This window comes from Dendrobates tinctorius, unplaced genomic scaffold (assembly GCF_039654945.1).
Source record: "Dendrobates tinctorius isolate UK_male_01 unplaced genomic scaffold, ASM3965494v1 ptg000097l, whole genome shotgun sequence".
Lineage (NCBI taxonomy): Eukaryota > Metazoa > Chordata > Amphibia > Anura > Dendrobatidae > Dendrobates > Dendrobates tinctorius.
This window is the reverse complement of record NW_027361765.1, coordinates 23,465,869-23,492,413: the sequence shown is the minus strand read 5'-3', so window position 1 is coordinate 23,492,413 and position 26,545 is coordinate 23,465,869. Positions and strand designations below refer to the sequence as shown.

Here is a 26,545-nt window from a genome sequence, read left to right as displayed (position 1 = left end):
AAAGCTCCTCCTCTAGACTAGATCATACTAGGTGTGAGTCTTCCAAGCATCTCACAGCTGCCTGCTACTCAGAAAAGGAAGACTGTAAGAAGTATTATCCTTTCAACAAACTTTGCATCAGTTAACTGAGTACATGAGGAATAATAACAGTATTACTGACCACTATATCAGTTGTACGACCTGGCAATAATTTTGTACAATTGTTTTTAGGAAAAACAATTGTCATTTGGATTGTGAATGCAGAATTAAAAACCTGAGAATGTCAAAGAAGCATCACATTAAATCAGCTGTATTTGAACATTTCACCATCACTCAAGATAGAAAACATTATGTCTGTCAGTGTATGACAAATGATCCAGACGAAAACAAATGCTGTGAAGCCAAGATGAGTGCATATTCAGGCAAAGATAAAAATGCTCCTACCAGAGCTTCTAATCTAAAGAGACATTTACAGCGCTTTCATCCAGAAGTACTGAAAGCAGTGGATGAGAAAGACTGCATCCAAACCAATGAACCAGTGCCCAGCTCTTCCAGCCAAACAAAGGAGCAGAGAACTTTGCAGCCATCAGTTGCAAGATATTTTGTCAGTGACAAAGTTACTGTGACAATGACAGTAGATACATTTAAAAAACAGATAATAGAGCTTGTTGTAAAGGATAGTGTGCCTATTTCATTATTTTCACGACCAGCTTTTATGTGTCTGAATGGGGAAACGGCCCGCAAGCTTGGTGTTTCTCTGGAGAGAGAGAGTATTAGAAAATTAGTAATCGAAGACGCTTTTAAACAAAAGGAAGAACTTAAAAAAAACTCTCAAGGGACGCTTTCTGTTTCTTAAAATGGATGCCTGCACACGTCACAGAGTGAACTATTTTGCCATCAATGTCCGATTTGTTTGTGACAAAAATGAAATAGTTACCAAGACATTGGCAGTAAAAGACACCAAAGCTCATCACACCAGTGAGTTTCTCCAGGTCTTGGTGGAAAAGGTTCTGCAAGACTATGAACTTAAAAAAGAGCAAGTTCTTTCTGTCGTAACTGACAATGCTTCAAATATGATAAGTACTATTAAGCTAATGAATGAGAGTAATGATGGTGACCAGCAGCTAGAAGAACATTCTGGGTCCACAGACACAGAAATGTTTGAAATAGATGAACACAGTATTGTAACTGAGGAGCAAACTGAAGTTGCTTCAGATGTACAGCAACATGATAGTTTAGATGATCTTGTTGAAACTGTGTCAATATGTTCTTTCATTCATCACATGCGCTGTGTTGTGCATACGCTACAGCTGGCTATAAGAGACAGTCTGTAAGAAGGACATGCTGCTGCACTGATTGGCAAGGTGAGAAAATTGGCTACTGTTGCCAGAACCCCTAAAGTTGACTCAATTTTGAAGAGACGTGCTGGAAAAGGGGCAATTATTGATCAAGCCACACGATGGGGCAGTACTTACTTAATGATTCAGCGCTTGGTTGAACTGAAAACCTTTCTTGTAGACATGGCTAATCCTCAACTGACGCTAAATGAAAGTCAGTGGAATCAGGTGACTGAGCTGGAAAAATTGCTAGAGCACCCATTTACAGTGACTAAAAAATTACAAGCAGAGGACTTAACTCCAGGTATTTTCTTAAAGGAGTGGAAGAACCTGATGTTTTGCCTGTCCCAAAGAGGAGGGTTAATTGCAAGTGGCATTGCTACATCAATGAAACGGAGAGAGGAGCTACTATTACAAAATAACATTCTTTTGGCAGCTGTTTATGTAGACCCAATGCATCGGATTCTTCTAGATGATCAACAGCCAAGTAAAGGAAAAGAAGCTCTGTCTGAAATAGCAGTAAGGATGAAAGGGTTGCAGAACAGTCAGGAGGAACAAGAAGAATTTGGTCGTCCTGCCACATCTTCACCCTCATCATCAACTGATGAAGAATTTAATTTCGAAAAATATTTGGATCACAAGGACCGTGCAAAGCGTTCCCGCATAGTAGTCATCCCCATCAAGGAACACAGCCAGTACATTTCAGCAGAATTTTTCATGTGCACTAAAAGAAATTGAGAAATTTGACCGTTCATCAAAAACAGTGCAACAAGCGATTCCTCTGTATCCTGACATTGTCAGAGATGTTGCCCGAGTGGTTACTGCTTTGCCACCAACACAAGTTAGTGTAGAGAGGTTGTTCTCTGCTCTCAAAATAATTAGATCAGATTTGAGGGCATCCATGAAGGAGGATCTGACAGAGGCAATACTTTTTCTGAGGACAAATTTATAGATTTCTTCTTATTAACTGCATAGAAGTGTTTCTTGCATATTTACTTACAGTTTATAAAAGTTTATAAAAGTTATTTGCTATATTCTAATTGTATTCTAATAAATGTAGTTTTTGCACTAAGTGGTCTGATTACTTATATGATGGTGAGAAACTGAATAAGCACGATGTTTAATATTTTACAACAGTAAATTTGTTATGAATTGGCCATTTATGAAGGAGTCGGAGCCTGATAAAATCCAGGAGTCGGAGTCGCAACTGTGGCTTACCGACTCCACAGCCCTGGTTGTGGTACCATGTTCTATCCATTTGATAATGAATTTGATGGTGCTCCAGGATCAGAGATTGGGATTTATCTTAAATTTTTATTACCCAACCCTGACTCCTTTTTAGTCTTCATGGTGTGTATATACTGGCAGACCATGACACCGAGATTGCACAGAGGTAGACTTCCTTTCACTAATAAGGTAACTTCTAAAGGTAATTTATTGCACCAGAAATTTTTAGGGGCTTCATAGCAAAACATGTGAATACATGTTCACATGCCAATTTAATTTTTAGTTATTTTGATAAATTTAGTTTATGCCTTTATTTTTGTCACTTTAACTTAGCATATTTAGTGCTGATGCATCACACAAATCTGATTTCAAAAATATTTAAAACACAGGTTGTAAAGTAACAAAATAGGTAAAAAGCCATGGGGGTGAAAACTTTCACAAGCCACTGTATATGAACACAGGGAGAGACGGCACTCCAGGGCCTACCGCATCATTTCAAAGATAAACAATATGGCTGAAATCATGCAGCCAGTGTCTGATACATGCTTCCCAATCTGCAGGAAGCATGCATCATCAGGTTCCTTTTAAATAACCATGTTACCTATGTATGACTGCAGCAAGATGACAAAAGAAATTTCACAGGAGAACATGCCCTCAGGTTTTCACTGAATTTCAAGACTATATGCAAACTGTCTTCAGGGAGGAAAAGTACATAATGCCACCTATTTAAGTAGCAATCCTACAAGTCAATAGCAACCCTTGCCACATGACTTCAGATAAAGGGGCTTTTATCAAAGTCCCAAACTTAAGCAAGACCTCGCTTGTCACTCTGCACAAGCAGAAACCTTACCCCTTAAACTTCAAGACAAGACACTTAAAATAAAATGTCAGTCCTACACATTCCTACCCAAAACGGGACAGTACCCAGTTAACAGGAAACTAATAGTTTGTTCTGCCTGTCAACTTCAGGTCAACCAACTTTAAGCAAAAAGGTATTATCTCTGATCTGCCTCAGTGTCATATTCTGGCTCGGGTTTGTATGGAGAAAACATGACTCCCATAGAAATACTATTGCGTCTACCATAGAATATGCCGCAGATTTTATATAACACAGTAATGGGTGCGAGGCTGTGGATCATACTAGACACAGCAGCTCTGGAGAGAAACCGGTGTAAAACCCATAAAACACATCCTAACAGCTGTGCTGACCTAGTCTCTTTGGTGGGTAACATTTGTTGACTACCATTTCTCTACATGGTTAGCCATCTGTCAATGTAAGTGGCTTTCATTTTACAAGATAGGAGGGTAGAAAAATCCGCCACAACTACCGATAGACTAATGTTATCTCCATTAAGGACAAGATTGTAGGACTCGAAGACCAGGACTAATGAGTATTTTAGCAATCTGTAAAGTCGTTCAGATTAAAATCAGTCTCACAAATTTTAACTGAAACGTGAAATCTTGAAAGGTGTATAACCAAATGCACTGAAAATTCAGACAATTTAAAGGCATAAAGGCTTATAGGCATCTAGTTTCTAAGTAGTTGAATCTGCGATTCGATGTCTTATAAGAAAAACGTAGATTTTTCAGTAGTAAGTAAATGAGCTGTTCAAATCTGTGCGCCAAACACTGATCTCCCTGAGAATCTGCCGCCAGGGCTTATTTTAAATCAAAGGGGGCGTTACCAGTGTCAGTGACATGTAATAACTGACAGTATGCTCTCCTGATACACATGAAAACAAAACATTGACTTCTTGGGATTATAACATCGTATTGAAGTTATCAAAGCATTATTTTATTCACAATGACTATTCTACTGACAGCTTAACTTTAATATTACCAACATGTCTGCAATTAACGCAACAGTTGGGCAAATGCAAAGCTTGTGGAAGGAGAAGGTATATTTTCTAATTTTAACCACTTAAATTATTGTGGCTTCCATTTGTACCATCCATACACATTATCTGACTGAATGTGGCAATTTTGGAGACCCCTTTACCACCTAATATGTAAGGCCAGTTATGCCTGGCAGAAATAAGGAGCTAAACATTTAAATAAACTTACATCAGGAACAACATCTTGATCAGAGAGTGTCAGCATATCTTGATTTTCATCCTTAAAACAAGAAAAAGTGGGTTATTAAATTAGTTATCTATAGGGAGGTGAAAAATACATATTCCATGTAAGGTGTCCAACAGCACAGAATCTACAAACACTTCATTCATTGATCATATGTAACGTCACATCTTGAGAATAAACCTTGGTCACGGTAATGCTTAACATACAGGTAGAAGAAAGCAGTGTCAAATATTGAAGCACTTGAATATAATTGATATGTTAAAATTCATACATTGGTGGCTGATTATATAAAATGGATCAGAAGTTGGCCTTAAAAGCCTGTGTGCACACGATGCAGATTTACAGCGGATCCGCAGCGGATTTTACCGCGCAGAAACGTTGCATATTCACATTGTGATGTACAGTAGCCTTAAAATCAATGGAAAAAAAAAAAAAAACTGCTGTGCAGACGCTGCGGATTTTTCCGCGCGGTTTTCCTGCGGTACAAAATCCGCAGCATGTTACTTTTGTGCGGTTTTCCATCTCCCCTGTCACCAAATCCGCAGGGGGAAAACCGTAGTGGAAAACAGCACAAAAACCGCAATAAAACCGCAGGAAAAAAGCAGGTCATTTGACCTGCGGATTTTTTCCATTCTGCGCGGAAAAATTTGCAGGGCTAAAAAGTCCGTCTGCAATCAGCCTTACAATCACATTGTACAGAGAAAACACACACTGTACATCCGAGTTCAGTGTAAGAACTTCCACCACACTCGCAGTAATTTCACACAGTACGGATGCATTATGGGTTGAAGCGAATTATTCTCCATTGTGCGCTACTTAGCTAAAGTTGCCGAAACAGTAGCAGCCACTGGGTTCATTTTGGAGTGCTGACATCTTTCATTATACAAAATTGCAACACGTGTAAAACAAGTATGCAACTAAACCATCTCTTCTGTGATTAATCATGTTTATAGTCTGTACTAACTCCCACAACAGTCTCAAAGACTACATACTTCTGTCACTTGAGCTCACAGATTTTGGTAGGACAGGCTGATTCATCTAAATATTAGCCGCCCGATTCACCTTACAGTGTATTTCTGAAGATGGGCAATCTCAGCATGAATGACGCAGAAAACTCCACTCTACTCACAGACAACAAACAAATGCTCAGCAGAGTTGGGTCAGTCAGTAAAAAGTGTTCAGCCGACAGTGTACAGACACCATAAGCACGGTCTCCGTTTTGAGGTATATGCCTGCCATGAGCATATACATCAAATGCACCAATAAACTATTCTCCTGAAGGAGGTAAAGCAAGTGCCATTTTGGGCTTCTCCAGGTTAACCTAACCAGCTGTGGCATGGATTAGTGCAGCAAACAGCAAAAACTGGAAACTGGTTGACAACGTTCTACACATGAAGCACCAATAAGCTAACAGTCAAAACTGCAATGTACATGTCGTTCCAAGGACGAGACTAATATTGTATAAGGAACAACTTGCCTCTTGGCTTTAGCAAACATTGCTCCGCTGCACTTGCAGCACTTTACTATACATCCAAACCACTTACTGTACAAGGAACTGAATGGGGTAAGCCCCCAATTATTAACTATCCATAAAGCCAAAACATACCAGTTTTTCATCACATTCTAACCACAACATCAAAAAACGCCACAGCAAATGTACTGATGTTCTCAATCTCATGTACACAAAAACGCTTTGCATCACTAAAAAAGATAGTTACTGCCAAGGAGTACTGCAGCCACTATAAAACCCTTCCCAACAATTAAATGTACAGGAGGGTGGCTGCTGGTCAGGCACATCACCCCAAATCTGTCCTCTGTTCATAATATTCCAGAATAAATTGAGTGTTGTCAGTCGCAGGGGTGTCCCTATATACTATGACCAATTAGTGCTGGCAACAGACTGTAGGGGCACCTGATAAATAATGGTAAAACCTAGTTAACCCCTTAATGTCCAATGACGGACACAGTCCGTCATCAGACATTTTCCCTGCTTTGATGTGGGCTCCGGCGCTGAGCCCGCATCAAAGCCGGGACATGTCAGCTGTTATGAACAGCTGACATGTGCCCGCAATAGGCGCGAGCGGAACCGCCGTCCGCCCGCGCCTATTAACTAGTTAAATGCCGCTGACAGCGTGCATTTAAATAGCATTTCCGGCCGCCGGGCAGGAAATGACGTCACCGCCGACCCCCGTCACGTGATCAGGGGTCGGCGTCATGTTGCGGTTGTTCCAGGCATATGGCTTTCAGCGCCACCCGGTGGTCGGCGCTGAAAGCACAGCAGTAAATCTGCCACATATGGGCGATGTGCTCATCGCCCATATGTAGCAGAGCCGATCGGGTTGCGCAAGCTTCTAGCCTCCTATGGAGGCTATTGAAGCATGCCAAAAGTAAAAAAAAAAAAAAAAATGTTTAAAAATAAAAAAAAATTAAAAAAACCTAAAAGTTCAAATCACCCCCCTTTCGCCCCAATCAAAATAAAACAGTAAAAAAAAAAATCCCACATACATATTTTAGGTATCGCCGCGTTCAGAATCGCCCGATCAATAAAAAAAAAAAAGCATTAACCCGATCGCAAAACGGCGTAGCGAGAAAAAAATTAAAAACGCCAGAATTCCTTTTTTTTTGGTCACCAAGACATTGCATTAAAATGCAATAACGGGCGATCAAAATAACGTATCTGCACAAAAGTGGTATCATTAAAAACGTGAGTCCGGCACGGAAAAAAATAAGCCCTCACCCGACCCCAGATCATGAAAAATGGAGACGCTATGGGTCTCGGAAAATTGCGCAATTTTTTTTTTTTTTTTTAAGCAAACTTTGGAATTTTTTTTTCACCACTTAGATAAAAGAGGACATAGACATGTTTGGTGTCTATGAACTCGTAATGACCTGGAGAATCATAATGGCAGGTGAGATTTGGCATCTAGTGAACCTAACAAAAAAGCCAAGCAAAAAACAAGTGTGGGATTGCACTTTTTTTGCAATTTCACCGCACTTGGAATTTTTTTCCCGTTTTCGAGTACACTATATGGTAAAACCAATGATGTCATTTAAAAGTACAACTCGTCCCGCAAAAAATAAGCCCTCACATGGCCATATAAACGGAAAAATAAAAAAGTTATGGCTCTGGAAAGAAGGGGAGGGAAAAATGAAAATGTAAAACCAAATATACCCCTGGTCATTAAGGGGTTAAGTAAAAATTAAGCATCTAGAAAGAATTAATGAACAGCATATAGTAGGGTAATGAGAAGAGATGCTCCAGCATTGTTTTATATGAGTAACGCATCTATGTGCCGAGACAGACCGATCACAATTTTGACAATTATTTAAATAAATCTTCCTACTAGCAGCCACTATCTGACGCACGCATCAGTCCAGGGTCCAGAGGAAGATGAAACAGTAGCATATATTTTAGACAACCTATGCTAAAAGATAGCTGAACATCTACATTTAGTAAGGGTACAGAGGATACCTAAAGATTTTATTTACATCTCAGATTGTCAGTTCAACCCCATCACAATCACGCTGCGATAATATTGCCTTATAGTCCATTCATAAGGCTGTGTGCACACCCATGTGCTAGCCGTTCTTGACTCAGACACTGACTCTTGTTTCATTGACCCACACACATCCCCGTCTCAGGTCCGTAAGACAATGCATGTACTTCTCTGATATGTCTTGCAGATCAGATCGTTAAAATTCAAGAGGATCTAAATAAACAGACGACAAATGGAAGCCAGGCTTTGTACTTCAGTGTTCCATCCTGTCAGAAGTATCAGCCCTCCTAGGGAGTCAATATAGGAACTCGGGTCATAGGAAGCTGAATAAAATGATACCTTTGATCCAATGTCAGAAATCCACGTTTTTCTTAATATGTAAAAAAACATGTTAAGAGGTTTTCCACTACTGATTTCGCTAACTTTCTGAACCTCTCAAAGACTGAACTCCTGGTGTTTCCTCCCTCTACTAATTTACCTATACCCGACATTGCCATTTCTGTGTGTGGTTCCACTATTACTCCCCAGCAACAGGCCCGCTGTCTTGGGGTCATACTTGATTCCAAGTTTTCCTTTGCCCCCCACATTCGATCACCAGCTCGCTCTTGTCATCTGCACCTCAAAAACATTTCTAGAATTCAACCTTTTCTTACTTTTGACTCTGCAAAAACTTACTGTTTCTCTTATTCATTCTCGTCTCGACTATTGTAACTCTTCTAATCGGTCTCACTCTTACCAAACTCTGTCTTGAATGCTGCAGCCAGGATCATATTCCTCACCAATCGTTACACCGATGCCTCTACCTTGTGCCAGTCATTACACTGGCTACACATCCACGCCAGAATTCAGTATAAACTTATTACCCTCACCCACAAAGCCCTCCATGGCTCAGCACCACCCTACATCTCCTCCCTTGTTTCAGTATACCACCCTACCCGCGCCCTCAGTTCTGCTGATAACCTGAGGTTAGCATCCTCAATAGTCAGAACCTCCCACTCCCATCTCCAAGACTTCACACGTGCTGCGCCAATTCTTTGGCATGCACTTCCCAGGTCAACACGATTAGTCCCCAATCCCCACAATTTTAAGCGTGCCCTGAAAACGCATTTATTCAGACTGGCCTATCGCCTCAACACATTAACCTAATCTATCCCTGTGTGGCACAGCCAAAAGCTTTACCATAACCAGTTTCCCCGGATCATGTTCCCACATGCTTTATGCATCCATTAGCCCTCTGTTTGTACTGTTACACACTTAACATTATGGCTGGTCCATACAATCAGGGCAACCGTTACCACCCACCTTTCGTGTCTACCTCTTTCCTCAGACTGTAAGCTTGCGAGCAGGACCCTCTTACCTCTTGGTATTTGTTATAATCTATGTGATTGTTATGCTGTAATGTCTATTGTCTGTACAAATCCCCTATGAAATGTAAAGTGCTGCGGAATGTCGGCGCTATAGAAATAAAAATGTGTTATTAACTTTCATATGTCTTAACTCTTTCCAACAATGCATCTTCTGATATAGTCCTATTGCCAGATCTGCTCATGTAAGCTCATCTCTGCACGGGATGTAGTCTTCTGTTGGGATTCTGGCTCTTCTATTTCTGATCTGAGAACTGGAACCTGATGAACTGAGCAGGGCATGTCATTAGTGGGGAGGGGGCTATGTCTGCATGAGAAGCTGCCTTTAGAGCTCATTTTAACCATTGGGTGACCATCCCAAATGTTTAAAATCTGATGTGTCACTTCATGCGGCAATAATGCTGGAATGTTTTAAGAAGAATATTTAGAATTGAGAGTCCTCAGTGGTTGATACCTTTTAATGGAAAACTGAAAAGATGGTAACAAATTGCAAGCTTTCGAGACTACTCAAGTCTCATCAGGCATTGACTAATACAACATCAGTCACATTTATACCCAAAACAGCACAGAAATAACGGCAATAGTTAACAGTTAATGGTTTTAACACATCCCAGTCATTTTTAGACTGTTTTTTGTGACAAATTATACTTTATGTTAACAGTAAATTTAGGTCAATATGTTTTGCATTTATTTACAAATATCAGAAATTCCAATTGCCAACAAAATTGAAATTTTCAAACTTTGAATCAATATCCTTTGAGGCTATGTGCACACGCTGTTGATTCTGCTGCGGATCCGCAGCGTTTCTGGCCCTGCGGGTCTGCAGCAGTTTCTGCTGCGTTGTACAGTACCATTGTTTTCAATGGTAATAAAAACCACGTGCACATGCTGCGTATTTGCTGCGGGTTACAATCCGCATGTCAATTCTTTGTGCTGATTCCACTGCGGTTTCACACCTTCACCATTATGAGGTGTGAAACCGCAGGCTAATACGCAGGTAAAAAGCAGGTATTTTGACCTGCGGATTCTTCAAAATCAGCGCGGAAAAATCCACAGCACTTCCAACTACGTGTGCACATAGCCTGAATCCAGTCACACCACACAAAATAGTTATTACTTCCCTTATGACTACCTTACAACACCATTTATAAAAGGTCCTTTTCTTTTGTTAGGATGTTATAGAAGGTTTCAAAAAATGTAACAGTCATTTACTTTTTCAAAGGAAATTAACAAATTATTTTTTTTTTCAATTTTGAAGTGACGGGGGGGTATGTTCCAATATATAGGTCCCCAAAGTGATACCATTTGAAAACAGCATATTCAAAACTGACAACAGGTAGTTTAACCCTTCAGATGATTTTCAGTTATTAATGCAAAGAGGAAAGACAGGAAAGAAAAGTTTTATTTTTACTCCCTAAACATGTAGCCACCAACTTTACAACAGGTCACTACAGCTGGCAGACTAAGGTTGGTTTATTTGGCCATGAATTGCAATGGCACCTACCAGAACCACACAATCAAGATCTCAAGGTGCCAATGAGGTTAAAGAGCCCCAAACTTAAACATCTCAATGCCACAGACACTATTGGCTTTCTCAGCTCAGCTTCATTGTAAATCTAAAACCAGACTGTCAGAACGGCTGCACCCAGTAATGTGAAACATTGTTGGATTCAGCTTGTCTTTGCCTACATCAGGCGGCTCTCAACTGATGTAGCAAAAACCTGACAGATTCCCTTTAAACTAAGCGCTGGAGGCAGATCAGTTATTTCTCTGGAATAAATGCTTGGACCACAGATATTCAGGTATCATTTCATTCAGCATCCCATGCCCTGCATACCTATATAGGCGGCTTAAGAGGATTGATCTACTGATAAGCTTAACAGCTTCATTGCAAAAAGTAAAAAACACAATCCCATTTCTCAGGTGATAAAAATGTAGCCCAATAGTGATAACTCCCATTCTAACAAGCAAATTTGTTGGAAAATGGCTGCAGTCTAGTGCTAAATCTGACGGGGAAAGCAATGCTTCTCTGGATTTAAAGCGTAGTTGGCATTTTCATTTTTATTCTATAGATCAGTAGTACATGTGAAAATACACAACACTGATATCTTAGAAAAACCTGCTTCCTTCTCTGACAGAATTTATCATTAACAAAAGTCAATTCTTAGTTACAGGAAAGATGTACCGTATTTTGCGGTTTATAAGGCTACTTTCACACTTGCATTAGGAGGCGCAGCGCACGGCGCAAAAGGGCGCATGCGCCGGCAAAAGTATACCAGCACGCAGCCTGCGCACCCAATGCTAAAGATGGGGTACGCAGGTCGCATGCAGCGTCATGCGCCCATAGGAGGAGCTGCCCGGAGGGGGCAGAGCTGCCCGGAGGCCGTGCGCTGCGCCTTTTAACGCAAGTGTGAAAGTAGCCTAACACGCACTGGATTATAAGATGCACCACAAATCTTGAGAAATAGAAAACACACTTAATACAATGGTGGAGCTTCTTATTGCTTACCGGGGGTGGTTGCTGCGGTGAAGCGGGGTCCCAGGGTCGCTGCTGGAGGAGGCACGAGTGGAGTGTTGCTGCAGGCCGCAGGCTAGGATGAGGGGGTTCTCGGTGGTGCGGGGGCTCTGCCGACATTTTGAAGTACAGAGCCACAGCACTTACATGGTTCACTGTGCGGTGGAGTTCGGGAAAATGGCTGTCGGGGGCGGCACATGCGCATATGGAGATCTCGGCACCAAGATCTCGGGAGATTAGATCTTAGCATATCATATCCCAAGTTATCTATCTGCACATACGCCGCCCCCAGCAGCCATTTTCCCAGACTCCACCCCACAGTAAACCATGTAAGTGTGGGGGCTCTGGGCTTTCACAAAATGTCGGCAGAGCCCCCACACCACAGAACACACGCAGTGGCGCATATCATTAGACCCCTAATCCAAGCCTGGGCCTGCAGCAACGATCCACTCTTACCTCCTCCAGCAGCAACCCTGGGACCCTGCTCCACCACGGCCGGTATGGTATAACCGCATTATAAGATGCACCCCCATTTTCCCACCAATTTTGGGGGAAAAAAGTGCGCTTTTAATCTGAAATTTACGGTACATCTTTTAAAAAGGACCTTTCACCAGTTTGGGTATGGCAAACTGGCCAGATAATGGCATAGTGTCTGCAGCAATGTAGTTTATTTTTTAATTACACTGATGCAGAGAAGGTATAGCTTGTAAAAGTTTAGGTTCAAAAGGTCCTGTTAAATATTTTAATCAAACAAGATATGTCATTTATTGAAATGAATGACGTAAGCAGTTTGTCCGTGAATAAAGCTCAAACATGCACTACTCTGCTTAATCGGAGATACTTAGCACACTGAAGGTCCACATTAACATAGCACCATGATGCAAATAAAATGTTTCTTGTACAAATTCAATTCCGCCAAAATTGATTGAAATAATTTGTAGAATTCCAATAATAGCAATCTTTAAAAGTCAAGTTAAATGAAAACATAGAATTATTCCAATTAAAAGATCAATGAAGCATGTAAAAGAGGAGCACAATAAAAGAAAAGCAGTAGCCACAGAGAACGGATCCCAGCAGAAGAAATGTAATCCTTCCAACTCCTGAAAGGAGCCAAAGGAGCAGGTAATAAGGAAGGCGCATCAGAGTCCAACAGCTTATCTGAAACCCAATTTGCAGCTAATACAGAAGTCTACATTGTGATTGGAAGGTAACCACTGGTCATACTTGGTTTTGAGGTTCTTGCTCATTTTCCTCGTCTGGATGTGTATCAGTGATCTGCTCGTCTTCTGTAGGTAGCACCGAGTCAGTCTTCACACTTTCTTCATTTTCGTCAGAATCCTTTTCTTCGTCATTAGCATCTTGGTCACTTAAATCTTGAGACTCCAGCTCAACATCCTTTTTTGAAAAAGGCAAACAATATGAATCTTGTAATGCTCCATGACAGGCGCGCCTGTTCAGTGAATGGGTATGCAATCTGTTTGCCAGCGTATATAGTTTGTATCCTATGGAAAGGCTCACTTGGCAGATACACAATAGAGGTGTAATTTACACTGAGTGCACCATGCCATTTTAGCCAGTTTCACACAGTTGATATAGGGAGGGACACTACCATCTTTATCATGGCTGCATCATTTAGGAGCTTCCGTTCTACTTAGCCACTGATCTAGCCATTGTACCCCTGACCATTAGCTCTGTACGGCAAAGCTTAGGAGAAATTCTACAACACCATACTGCCTACTAAGGCAGAAAACACAAACACTTTACTCAAATCCCATGTCTACCCATGTTTTAAAAGGATTTATCTATCAGGGAATAACAAACTGATGACTTTCCTTACGAATTCCAATACCAGTCCTAAGCAGTCATGCTATTAACTTCTCATTGGTATTCTATGCAAATTTACCGTGTATTCTCAGGTATAAGCCGAGATTTTCAGCCCATTTTTGGGGCCGAGATAAAATACCCCCCACCCCGTCTCTGCAGCCCCCCTACTTGTCCCACGGTCTCAAGCTCCTTCCTTCAGCGGTCACGCGGTACCGCTCATTAAAGTCATGAATATGCACATATTCATGACTTTAATGAGCGATACCACGTGACCGCTGAAGGAAGGGAGACAGTGGGAGAAGCGGGGCTACAAAGACCGTGCCAGGAGGGGGTAAATATATGCGATATTCACTACGTCACCGTGCCCTCTGCTGTCTGAACGTCACTGACAGAGGACCTGGCAGACAGCGGCGAGCAGGGATGGACCCGGGACAGGTAAATATCGCAGGTGCCGGGTCCTGAGCCAGCAGCGACACAGGCACCTGGCCCCTAGGGACAAGAAGTATGTCTTTTTTTTTTTTAATTTGCAGCAGCAGCATATGGGGGCATTATTTATGGAGCATCTTATAGGGCAGCATATGGGATATAATCTATGGAGCATCTTATGGGCCATCATGAACTGTATGGAGCATTATATGGATGATTGATGTCTCAATTAATTTCACTTTTATTGGTATCTGTTTTATTTTTGAAATTTACCAGTAGCTGCTGCATTTTCCACCCTAGGCTTATACGTGAGTCAATAAATTTTCCCAGTTTGTGGCAATATTAAGGGCTTATACACGAGTATATACGGTAGCTTTCGCCCAACTTCACCACTTTACCAGTGCATTAAATAGGTAAAAGGTATTAACAAGTCCTGCCATACAAACTAATATGTTGCAGATGTGGGCATGGAAAACGATCACCTCTGAATGAGGATCCAGAAGTGTTTGTATTACCGTATATATTCTCTCCTAAAAAGGCTATATTCATCCATAGGCCAACAAAGAAATCACCAACAATCTTTATGTCCATCACACAAAAATAATAAATTGCATTACAGGAGAATACAGAGAGTCATCCTATCCTAGTTAAGGCTCCGTCACACAGCTGCTGAGTCAAGTTTTGTGACACAACAGCGATCTCACCAGCGAGATCGCTGTGTGACAGCGATCAGCAACCGGCCCCCTTGTCGGTATCGCTGATCACTCTGGGAAACCTCTGGACTTTTCTTTTGTCGCTGGTCTCCCGCTGGCCAGCACGCATCGCTGCGTGTGACAGGCGGGAGACCAGCGATCTGCTGGTAACTAACGTACACATCGGGTATCTAAGGGACGGGCGTCCCTTAGATGCCCGATGTGTACGTTAGTTACCAGCGCGCTGATGCAGGGAGCTGGTAACTAATGTACACAACGGGTATCTAAGTGACGCACGTCCCTTGGATACCCCATGTGTACGTTAGTTACCAGCTCCCTGCATCAGCGCGCTGGTAACTAACGAACACAGCGTCGCTGTGCGCTCGGCGTCGCTGTGCTGATTGCTGGTGAAGCTGTCTGTTTGACAGCTCACTAGTGATCATGTAGCGATTCACCCGCGATCATGACACGTTGATATCGTTGTCGGGATCGCTGGTGAGTCGCTATGTGTGATGGGGCCTTTAAAAGTGTAGCAAAGAAATATATTAAAAAAAAAGTGGAAAGATAAAAATGAGAACCAGAGCTACAGAGTCCACAACAGTCACTTGAGATCTTTATCAGAAAATTTCATTAGTTCATGATAAGTTCTCTGTGCTGCCCTTGATTTTGATACTCTGATGCAATGTAAACTAAGGCTGGAGCTACCCGGCGACTTGTGCCCAGTGACAAACTGAGCAACCTGCTGTCACACAACTATTTTAGGCCTCAGATTGTGCTGGACATAAAAACAGCCAAAGCTGCATGTCATATCAAATTTGTGTTGGTCTATGGTAATTGTGACTCATGCAACTTACAAGTAGTGACTGAAAATACAACCCTGAGTAACATATGCAATGTCACAGTTGCAAAGCAGCATCATAGGGAGCCATTAGCGTCAATATTGCAATGTTTACTAGGATTTTCAGTGTCACTCAATATACATCACCATGTAGCCGCAGCCTAAAATACCAAAGGTTCCTTGTGGTGTAATGAGTGAAACAGCATCAAAAGGTAACACTGACATTTATAAGTAGTGTAGTAAACATTGACATTTATAAGCCGTCTAGTACTCCCTTGACCCATGAGCAAGGTCAAATATAGCCAAGATCTCACTTATAGCAGAGAAAAAAAAAAAGAAATTCTCAAAAAGGTCTAGCTTCATTTTTAAAGAAAAGGAATTTAGTTCCAGATAACACCTTCAACTTCTTGACCAGGCCAAATTTTAGAATTCTGACCAGTGTCACTTTATGAGCCAATAACTCTGGAACACTTCAATGTTTCCTACGGATTTACGGATTTGTGGATGGCTTCAAAATGTGTCCTGGCCATAGCCATGCAGAACAATGGAGTGTTGTACAAAACGTTTACACTCCAATAACAAATTAATACTCAGTGTGGTGCAATAGGTTAAAAAATGGACAGGGAAGAAATAAGTCCTGGATAACAGTGAGCAGACAAAAATCAGTGATTAACACTGGGCGGCTTGCAGTACCCACAAAAGAAAAACACCGCCCAAATCAAGCAATCAAGTACTGATCAGCGCTCGGCAGCAGGAGAGAGGGGGATTGGGGTGGATTAGGAAAGATCAGGAAGGATCAGGTAGTCTTTCCTCTTCAGCAGCAGCACCAACAGTGATGGCAGAGGATTAAAGAGTCAGTGGCACCACAAGGCCCACCACAGCACACAGAACGACACAGTGTCCGCATTGTGCTAGAACGAGGTAGTACTAGGTGATCACTGTGTGGGTCAAGTGGAGTCTGTGCACTCTGATGAGATCGACGGCATAGTTGATCACACCAATCCCAGGTGGCCCTGGGGACACGGACGTTGCTAGGCTCCAGTTTATGATCGGTGCTGTTACGGCACCAATCTTAGACTGGACATTAGGGTTTCAGGCAAGTACCTGAAACACTGAAAACTCTGATTGGCTGCTCAGAATAGAACAGAATCACAGCGATCGTAGCTGCGGGGAGGGAGTAGAGGGAGACGGCGTTGCCGACCTCTGGGACTATGACTCCATGTTCCCTGCTGTGAGAAACAGCAGGCACCTTCATGTAATCACCATGTGCTTAGTCACAGAAATCGTATGAATGACATACTGCATTGGTCACAAAGTCCTTTCCGAACTTAAGGCCCCGTCACACTAAGCGATCTCGGTAGCGAGATCGCTGCTGAGTCACAACTTTTGTGACGTAACAGCGATCTCACCAGCGAGATCGCTGTGTGTGACAGCGAGCGGCCCCCCTGCCGGTATCGCTGGAAGAAACCTCTGGACATTTCTTTGGTCGCTGGTCTCCCGCTGGCCAGCACGCATCGCTGCGTGTGACAGGCGGGAGACCAGCGATCAGGTGTAAAAAATAAGAAAAATAAAAAATATAGTTATTCTCACCTTCCGACGTCCTGTTCAGCCATCCTGCCTCTCTCCACGCTCCGGTCCCAGTGATCCTTTGCACGAATGACCACAAGACTTTGTTATCCCTCGAGACCGTGACATCTCGCGGTCATTCTCGCAAAGGATCACTGGGACCGGAGCGTGGAGAGAGGCAGGATGGTTGAACGGGACGTCGGAAGGTGAGAATAACTATATTTATTTTGATTCTATTTTTTACAGGGATGGCCAGCGATGCCGGGCGCTCGGCATCGCTGTGCTGATCGCTGGTGAAGCTGTCTGTGTGACAGCTCACCAGCGATCACATAGTGACTTACTAGCAATCCTGACACCTTGATATCGGTGTCGGGATCGCTGGTAAGTCGCTTAGTGTGACGGGGCCTTTAGCACTGCCAATGTCAAGAAGGGGTTAAAGGGAATCTGTCATCAGGTTTTTGCCATGTATAGGAAAGCTGTAGGACTATGATTTAGGGTCAGAGAGCATGATTCCAAGGGTGGGTAACTTACTGGGCTTCTTGATGCAGCTTTGACAGAATCTCTATTTTCTCAGCTGCAGATGTAGCAGAGGTCAGAAAGCGGAAGTGTGTATATCCTCCTCCACAGCCCTGATTGGCCTCTTCCTGCATATACTGTATATTGTCAGCAAACTGCCAATCAGTGGTAGGTGCGGGGGTTACACAGATTAGCTGGACTGGGGTGCATGTGAGATTCAGAGTCTTTTGATAATCTGCTGATGAAATTTAAATAGTAAAATGTGGCTAATACATTCCCTTTAAAAGGGGGAAAGGAAGAGGAGGGGTGCTAGGTGATTATCACTCATGCACCAGGGAGGGTGAAGTTATGCTTTACAAATTTGTGGCAATTTTTTCTTTTACTAAACCTGCACAACAAATTAAAGTGCAATACAAGTGGATTGATTTTAAAAATAATTTGCTGGTGAAAGTCTGCACGGACAATAGAGCATACTGAGGATTACTGAATCTGCAACATGTTAAAGGGAACTGGTCACGTCCCAAACACGTTATCTGCAGAAAGAAATAGGGGTAAATAGCAGGTAAATAAGTATTAAAATGCTGGATTACTGAACATCCGCAAAAAGGGAGAAAATGAAGTTTTTTTTCCTCTATACATACACCTTTACCTACAGGTAAAAGGTGTTTCTAGGCTTGACAGGATCTCTAGTTATGCCACAGGTTTACATATCCAGTGTATAGGGGCAAAATCACAGTGAATCCAAACCTTTAAGTACCGTATTTTTCCGACCATAAGCCGCACTTTTTCCCCCAAAATTTTGGGGGAAAGTGGGGGGTGCGCCGCAATATACTAACCTCCGGGGCTCTGCGGTGCGGTGGTGGCAGTGGGCGGGGCTCTGCGGGGTGAGGGTGGCGGCGGGCGGGGGTCCGGTGCAGGGGCGGCGGCTCCGCCGGCATTTCCTCGCAGCCCGGAGGCCCCCGCACATCCCTTGCTGGCCGCCGCCATGTTACGGTGGCCTCCGGGAACATGGACGCCGGGAAGATGGCCGCCGGTCTGGGGACGGCGCATGCGCACGTTCAGATCTCGTCCCGAGATCTCGGGGGGACGAGATCTCCTTGCCGAGATTTGAATCTCGTCCCCCAAGATCTCGGGACGAGATCTGAACCTGTGCATGCGCCGTCCCCGCACCGGCGGACATCTTCCCGGCGTCCATGTTCCCGGAGGCCACCGCAACATGGCGGCGGCCAGCAAGGGATGTGCGGGGGCCTCCGGGCTGCCAGGAAATGCCGGCGGAGCCGCCGCCCCTGCACCGGAGCACAGCCCGCCGCCACCCTCACCTGGCAGAGCACACCTGCCCCAGCAAAGCTGCCCCAGCACAGCCAACCTGCCCCAGCACAACCAACCTGCCCCAGCACAACCAACCTGCCCCAGCACAACGCCGCCACCGCATGAGCCTGGACCACTGAATGACCCCTGTGACTACTCCTCCACCTGTGCCGGATCCCTTCCCAGGCAAGCTGAATTCGGACTGTAATTCAGCCCCCATTTGACACATTATTTTTTTCCCTATTTTCCTTCTGAAAATTGGGGTGCGTCTTATGGTCCGAAAAATACAGTAATTATGATTTAATTTTTTTTTAACTAAATACCTTTCTAATAGACATGGCCCAATGGGAGGCCGGGTGTTACTGCTGTCGCATAGGTAGAAGAATAAATGCGCTAATAACCATTTGACACTCTGGACTTACTGTTGCAATGGTAAAAGAACTATGACTGATCAGCAGACAGGATTGATCACTCTTCACCCTACATCATGGGATTAATAGCACCACCATTTTACCTTAAATGCATCTTCTTCCATGGACGCTTCACATCCAGACTCATCAGCTTCGTGATTTTTACCTGAAATGGACAATTACAAAATGTAACTGGTTGATAAATCTTCAGTAGTTGTAAAATTAACATATAACCAATTAACGGCTCAGTACAATATAAGGTACTATCAGTATTACTGGATGATAGAATTAAGGGAATCTGTTACTCTTGAGCTTTTTGAGTTATTAACATGGGCATACAGGTTGTATACAGGTGAAATTAGTCATACCTGTACACCTGTATGATGGCTTGTTGGAGTAAAAATCATCTTATAGCTTCGATCTTCCAGGCCATGGGGTGTACGTTGCACGAAAAGGAGACTGCCTCCAGTTTTCATTAAACAAGATTTCTCCTCCCCGTCACGTTAGCATCCCCTTGACGTCATGTACGCGGCGATAAATCCCCCACATTCTGCCTGCCGTCATCCCTCTGCACTGTTCTGCCCTTCTGTGAAAACTGTCTTGAATTTTAATGTGTGCATGCGCCGGAGAGTCACGGTCACGTCCGGCCCCAATGATCTCCAGTGCACAGTAAAGGTGAATTCCCCACAGTGCAGAGGAGTTACGGCAGGCAGAATGCGCAGGAGCGGGATTTGTGGTCACACACATGACGTCAAAGGGAAGGAGAAATCTTGTTTAATGAAAGTCAGAGGCAGATTTTTGGGCAGCGTACGCCCCATAGCGTGGAAAATTGAAGCTATAAAACCACAAATTAGCGGAAATTTTTTTTGTTAAAAATACCAAAGGACCTAATAAAAAAATCAGGACAGCCAAAGGTAAAGGAAAAAAAAAACAAAAAACTATGAAGTCTGGCAAGTATAATTAAGTTTTTACTCAAAAATAGAAGCCAATTAACCCCTTCATGACCCAGCCTATTTTGACCTTAATGACCTGGCCATTTTTTGCAATTCTGACCAATGTCCCTTTATGAGGTAATAACTCAGGAACGCTTCAACGCATCCTAGCGATTCCGAGAGTTTTTTTGTGACATATTGGGCTTCATGTTAGTGGTAAATTTAGGTCGATAATTTTTGCGTTTATTTGTGAAAAAAATGGAAATTTGGCGAAAATTTTGAACATTTTGCAATTTTCAAATTTTGAATTTTTATTCTGTTAAACCAGAGAGTTATGTGACACAAAATAGTTAATAAATAACATTTCCCACATGTCTACTTTACATCAGCACAATTTTGGAAACATTTTTTTTCGTTAGGAAGTTATAAGGGTTAAAAGTTGACCAGCAATTTCTCATTTTTACGACAAAATTTACAAAACCATTTTTTTTTAGGGACCACCTCACATTTGAAGTCACTTTGAGGGGTCTATATGGCAGAAAATACCCAAAAGTGTCACCATTCTAAAAACTGCACCCCTCAAGCTACTCAAAACTACATTCAAGAAGATTGTTAACCCTTCAGGTGCTTCACAGGAACTAAAGCAACATGGAATGAAAAAATGGACATTTTAATTTTTCCAACCAAAATTTTCTTTTAGCATCACTTTTTTCATTTTCACATGGGTAACAGGATAAAATGTATCCTAAAATTTGTTGGGCAATTTCTCCTGAGTACACGGATACCTCATATGTGGTCATAAACCACTGTTTAGGCGCACGGCAGGGCTCAGAAGGCAAGGAGCGCCATTTTACTTTTTGAATGTAAAATATGCTTGAATATTTAGCGGTTGCCATGTCTTGTTTTAAAACTACCTGTGTGCCTAAACATTGGAGCTCCCCCACAAGTGACCCCATTTTGGAAACTAGACCCTCCAAGGAACTTATCTAGATGCATAGTATGCACTTTGAACCCCCAGGTGCTTCACAAATTGATCTATAACAAAAAAAAGTGCTTTTTTCTTTCACAAAAATTTTATTTAGCCTCAGTTTTTTCATTTTCACATGGGCAACAGGATAAAATGGATCCTAAAATTTGTTGGGCAATTTCTCCTGAGTACATCAATATCTCATATGTGGTCATAAACCACTGTTTGGGCGCACCGCAGGGCCCGGAAGGGAAGGAGCGCCATGTGACTTTGATTGGAAAGTTAGCTCCACTCGTTAGCGGACACCATGTCGCATTTGGAGAGCCCCTGTGTGCCTAAACATTGGAGTTCCCGCACAAGTGACCCCATTTTGGAAACTAGACCCCCAAAGGAACTTATCTAGATGTGTGGTGAGCACTTTGAACCCCCAAGTGCTTCACAGAAGTTTATAACGCAGAGCAGTGAAAAAAAATTTTTTTTTGCTCAAAAATGATTTTTTAGCCCACTATTTTTTATTTTCACAAGGCTAACAGGAGAAATTGAACCACAAAAGTTGTTGTGCAATTTGTCCTGAGTACACTGATACCCCATATGTGGGGGGGAACCACTGTTTGGGAGCACGGGAGAGCTCAGAAGGCAAGGAGCGCCATTTTGGAATGCAGACTTTGATGGAATGTTCTGCGGGCGTCATGTTGCGTTTGCAGAGCCCCTGTGTGTCCAAACAGTAGAAACCCCCACAAGTGACCCCATTTTGGAAACTAGAACCCCCAAGGAGCTTATCTAGATGTGTAGTGAGCACTCTGAAACCCCAAGTGCTTCACAAAAGTTTATAAATGCAGAGCCATGAAAATAAAAAAATATTTTTTTTTTCCTCAAAAATGATTTTTTAGCCGGCTATTTTTTATTGTCCCAAGGGTAACAGGATAAATTGGACCCCAAAAGTTGTTGTCCAGTTTGCCTGAGTACACTGGTACCCCATATGTGGGGGGAAACCACTGTTTGAGCGCACGGCATGGCTCAGAAGGGAAGGAGCGTCATTTGACTTTTTGAATGGAAAATTAGCTCCAATCGTTAGCGGACACCATGTCGTGTTTGCAGAGCCCCTGTGTGCGTAAACTTTGGAGCTCCCCCACAAATGACCCCATTTTGGAAACTAGACCCCCTAAGGTGCTTATCTAGATGCATAGTGAGCACTTTGAACCCCCAGGTGCTACACAGAAGTTTATAACGCAGAGCCGTTAAAAATATTTTTTTTCCCTCAAAAAATAAATTTTTAGCCTGCTATTTTTTATTTTCACAAAGGTAACAGGATAAATTGGACCCCAAAAGTTGTTGTCCAGTTTGTCCTGAGTACGCTGGTACCCCAGCGTATAGGGGGGGGGGGGGCCACTGTTCGTGGACACGTTGGGGCTCGGAATGGAAGCAGTGACGTTTTGAAATGCCGACTTGATGGAATGGTCTGTGGGCGTCATGTTACGTTTTCAGAGCCCCTGATGTACCTAAACAGTGGAAACCCCCCACAAGTGACCCCATTTTGGAAACTAGACCCCCCAAGGAACTTATCTAGATGTGTGGTGAGCACGTTGAACCCCCAAGTGCTTCACAGAAGTTTATAATGCAGAACCGTGAAAATAAAAATTCTTTTTTTTCCACAAAATTATTTTATTTTAGCCCCCATTTTTTTTTATTTTCCCAAGGGTAACAGGAGAAATTAGACCCCCAAAGTTGTTGTGCAACTTTTCCTGAGTACCCTGATACCCCATAAGTGGGAGTACACCACTGTTTGGGCACACGTCGGGGCTCGAAATGGAGGGAGCACCGTTCGACTTTTTGAACGCAAAATTGGCTGGAATAAATGGTGGCTCCATGTCGCGTTTGGAGACCCTGTGATGTGCCTAAACAGTGGAAACCCCTCAATTCTATCCCCAACCATGACGGCGGCAGCCGATCGGTGCAGTCAGTCGGTATGGGGGGGGGGGGGGGGGGGGGTGTCAGGTCTCGGTGTCCAGACATGTCCGATGCTATTTCAGCATCGGCCATGGCTGGATTGTAATATTTCACCAATTTTCATTGGTGAAATATTACAATCGCTCTGATTGGCAGTTTCACTTTTAACAGCCAATCAGAGCGATCGTAGGCACGTGGGGGCTAAGCCACACCCCCAGGTGTTAACTCTGAAGGGTCCTTTGTGTGCGGGTCGGGTGACCTTTCGGTGACCCCGGTCACCCGACCCGCAGGGGGGCTATTTATAGCATGACGCCTACGTAGGCGTCATAGGTCGTTTGGGCACTGCTTTTCATGACGCCTACGTAGGCGTCATAGGTCGTGAAGGGGGTAGGCGTCATAGGTCGTGAAGGGGTTAAGGGAATAGAACATGTATTGTCCTTACTCTCCCTTCTTGACTGCGGAGGTTGGCACCCCAGGGATTTGACATGGCGCCCCTGCTTAACGTAGGTTGTCCTTACCTGACCTCTCAACACAAGTCAACACCCAAATAAAGTGCTTAAGTGCTATAGATTGTTAATAACGTCTGGCTTAATTGATTCAATAAATCTATTGAACATAGGATTCCACAAAGGAGATTTATCTAATGTTAATATCTCTAAGGTCTGTGATTAGATGTAAAAGAGCTCTGATATGTCAGGCAGTGTGACGTAGTCTAGACAGGTATATTTATCTGAGAAAAGAGAAATTGCCCAACACTTTCTTAGATGGAAAAGGCAGCGTAGATAGAAAATAAACCGCCATATCAATAAATATTCCACTCCATGCATACAGTTGAAACCAGGAGAAAAAAAACAGCGTATAGGAATCAATATAATATAAAGCAGTATATAAATTTTATTAGTCATATAAATATCAAAATTTACATAAAAAAAATCATACAATTTACAATGACAGGACATGCACAAGTAAAAAAAAATGCATAGTTCACCTGAGATATATACCCCTATATAATCATGACACCAGTATACTGAGGATTGGTGGTCCAACACACAAGATAAATTCCTATAGCGCTTCACTTATAAAATATGCCCTGAGTGGGCCGACAGGACAGAGACAATAAAGGAGGGGATGGAAAGAAAAAGTGGACGTGCATCTGACCAATACACTCACCCGTCAGCAAATAATAGCAGTAATACTAGTAACCCATACTGACAGGAGAGCGGTTAACCCTTTGGAGCGGTGTTCGTGCACTGTCTGGTAAGCGTATACCCTCTTACCTGTCCACTGATTATGGCGCTTTTGTTTTTTACATGGCATATTGTCATTACTACCGCTTAGGCCTGTTTCACACTTCCGTTTTTGTGTCCGCCAAACGGATCCGTTTCCGTTTTTTTGACGGAAACTGATGCAAACGGATCCGTTTTTTTAAAACGGATCCGTTTTTTTGACGGATCCGCGGTAACCGTAATGGAAGTCTATGGGACAAAAAAAACGGATCCTGCAAAAAATGGCGGATCCGTTTTTTTTACGGAAAACAACGGATTTTGACGGATTTGAAAAAACGGAAGTGTGAAACAGGCCTAACCACCGCTCTCCTGTCAGTATGGGTTACTAGTATTACTGCTATTTGCTGTCGGGTGAGTGTATTGGTCAGATGCACGTCCACTTTTCCTTTCCATCCCCCCCCCCCCTTTTTTGTCTGTCCTGTCGGCCCACTTAGGGCGTATTTTATAAGTGAAACGCTATAGGAATTTATCTTGTGTGTTGGAGTTTGTGCACATTATCTGGCGGGCTTCTGCAACACTTTATGTTATGGATGCCTATTATGGCCTCACTTTGATGTATTAGATATTGCCTGCCAGTTTACACTGATACCACCAATCCTCAGTATACTGGTGTCATGATTATATAGGGGTATATCTCAGGTGCACTATGCATTTTTTCCTTGTGCATGTCCTGTCATTGCTGTAAATTGTATGATTTTTTTTATGTAAATTTTGAGATTTATATGACTAATAAAATTTATATACTGGTTTATATTATATTGAATCCTATACTCTGTTTTTTTTCTCCTGGTTTCAAAGGTATATTTATCTGTAGCCAGATGAAGTGCAAATACATATAGAGACAAAACACAAATGGGTAGACAAAGGCTATCGGCATTAATCTACGAAGTTTTTGACCATAGAGGATTTCACTCCAGGTAGTTAAAACTTGATTATACTTACTTGAAGTTATGTTTTTTATGACCCTTTGCTGTCCTGACTTATTAGATCCTTATTGGCATTTTTAAATAATAAAAATTATTTAAAGGTTTATTTCCCTAACTTTTATGGTTTTCTACTTCGATAGACCCTTGTGCATACAACTTACTTTTTGTAAGATCGGAGCCATAAAAGATGATTTTTATTGAACAAGCTTTCACCCAGGAGGTATACATACATACATGACCAATTTCACCTGCATACAACTTGTATGCCAAACTCAAAAGGGTTACAGATTCCCTTTAAAGGGTTAACCGGGACATAGCTTATTCTTTTGGTATGGGGCAAAGAACTTACGGGCATATAAATAGCATACAAGCCCTTTCGTTCTGCAAAAAATGACAGAACAGGTATCTGAGCCTTCAAAGCAAATGTGAATCTGACAAAAAAAAAAAACGTTTTTGTGATATATATCTCAACAAGGATTTTGAAACAGATCCGCTTCTAAATCAACAAAACTATGTAAACATACCCTACTCATACAGACGCTTGCAAAAGACTATGAAGCACAGTTGAAATTTATGGCATTTTTATGCATTGGGTGTGTGAAATACCCTTAGGCAGTAAATAAGAGCAGCTGCAGCTAGCACCCAATTATGGGAAAACATCCACGGAGCAGAAATAAGCACATACATAGCCTGAATGGCCTCTAGTAGCATTACAAGCTTATATCACAAGCGGTGCGGAGTGTATAGACTTGTTTGCCTCATCTTTGAACAATACGAGGAAAAGACGGGGGGAGGCGGGGGTTCAGAAAAATGTAAACATGTTTTATTCAAATTGAAAAAGTTAATTTCGAGCGCTGCAGTCTAACTCTTAGTTCCCGTTTAATAAATTAAGTAGACCAGGAACACCGT

The 26,545-nt window shown here is 42.6% G+C and overlaps 1 protein-coding gene across 3 annotated transcripts in view; it reads right to left on the bottom strand.

Moving 5' to 3' along the window:
* The window catches only part of SLTM (SAFB like transcription modulator), a 137,620-nt gene that overhangs the window by 46,689 nt on the left and 64,386 nt on the right, over positions 1-26,545 (bottom strand). For 2 of the 3 annotated variants that reach the window (XM_073586965.1, XM_073586966.1), the window contains exons 3-5: positions 19,683-19,744; positions 13,223-13,393; positions 4,608-4,658 (exon numbers count right to left, since the gene is read on the bottom strand). In XM_073586965.1, the coding sequence (XP_073443066.1) occupies positions 4,608-4,658; positions 13,223-13,393; positions 19,683-19,744 (284 nt within the window). The remainder of the gene's footprint in view (positions 1-4,607; positions 4,659-13,222; positions 13,394-19,682; positions 19,745-26,545) is intronic. The other variant, XM_073586967.1, reaches the window with a different exon arrangement.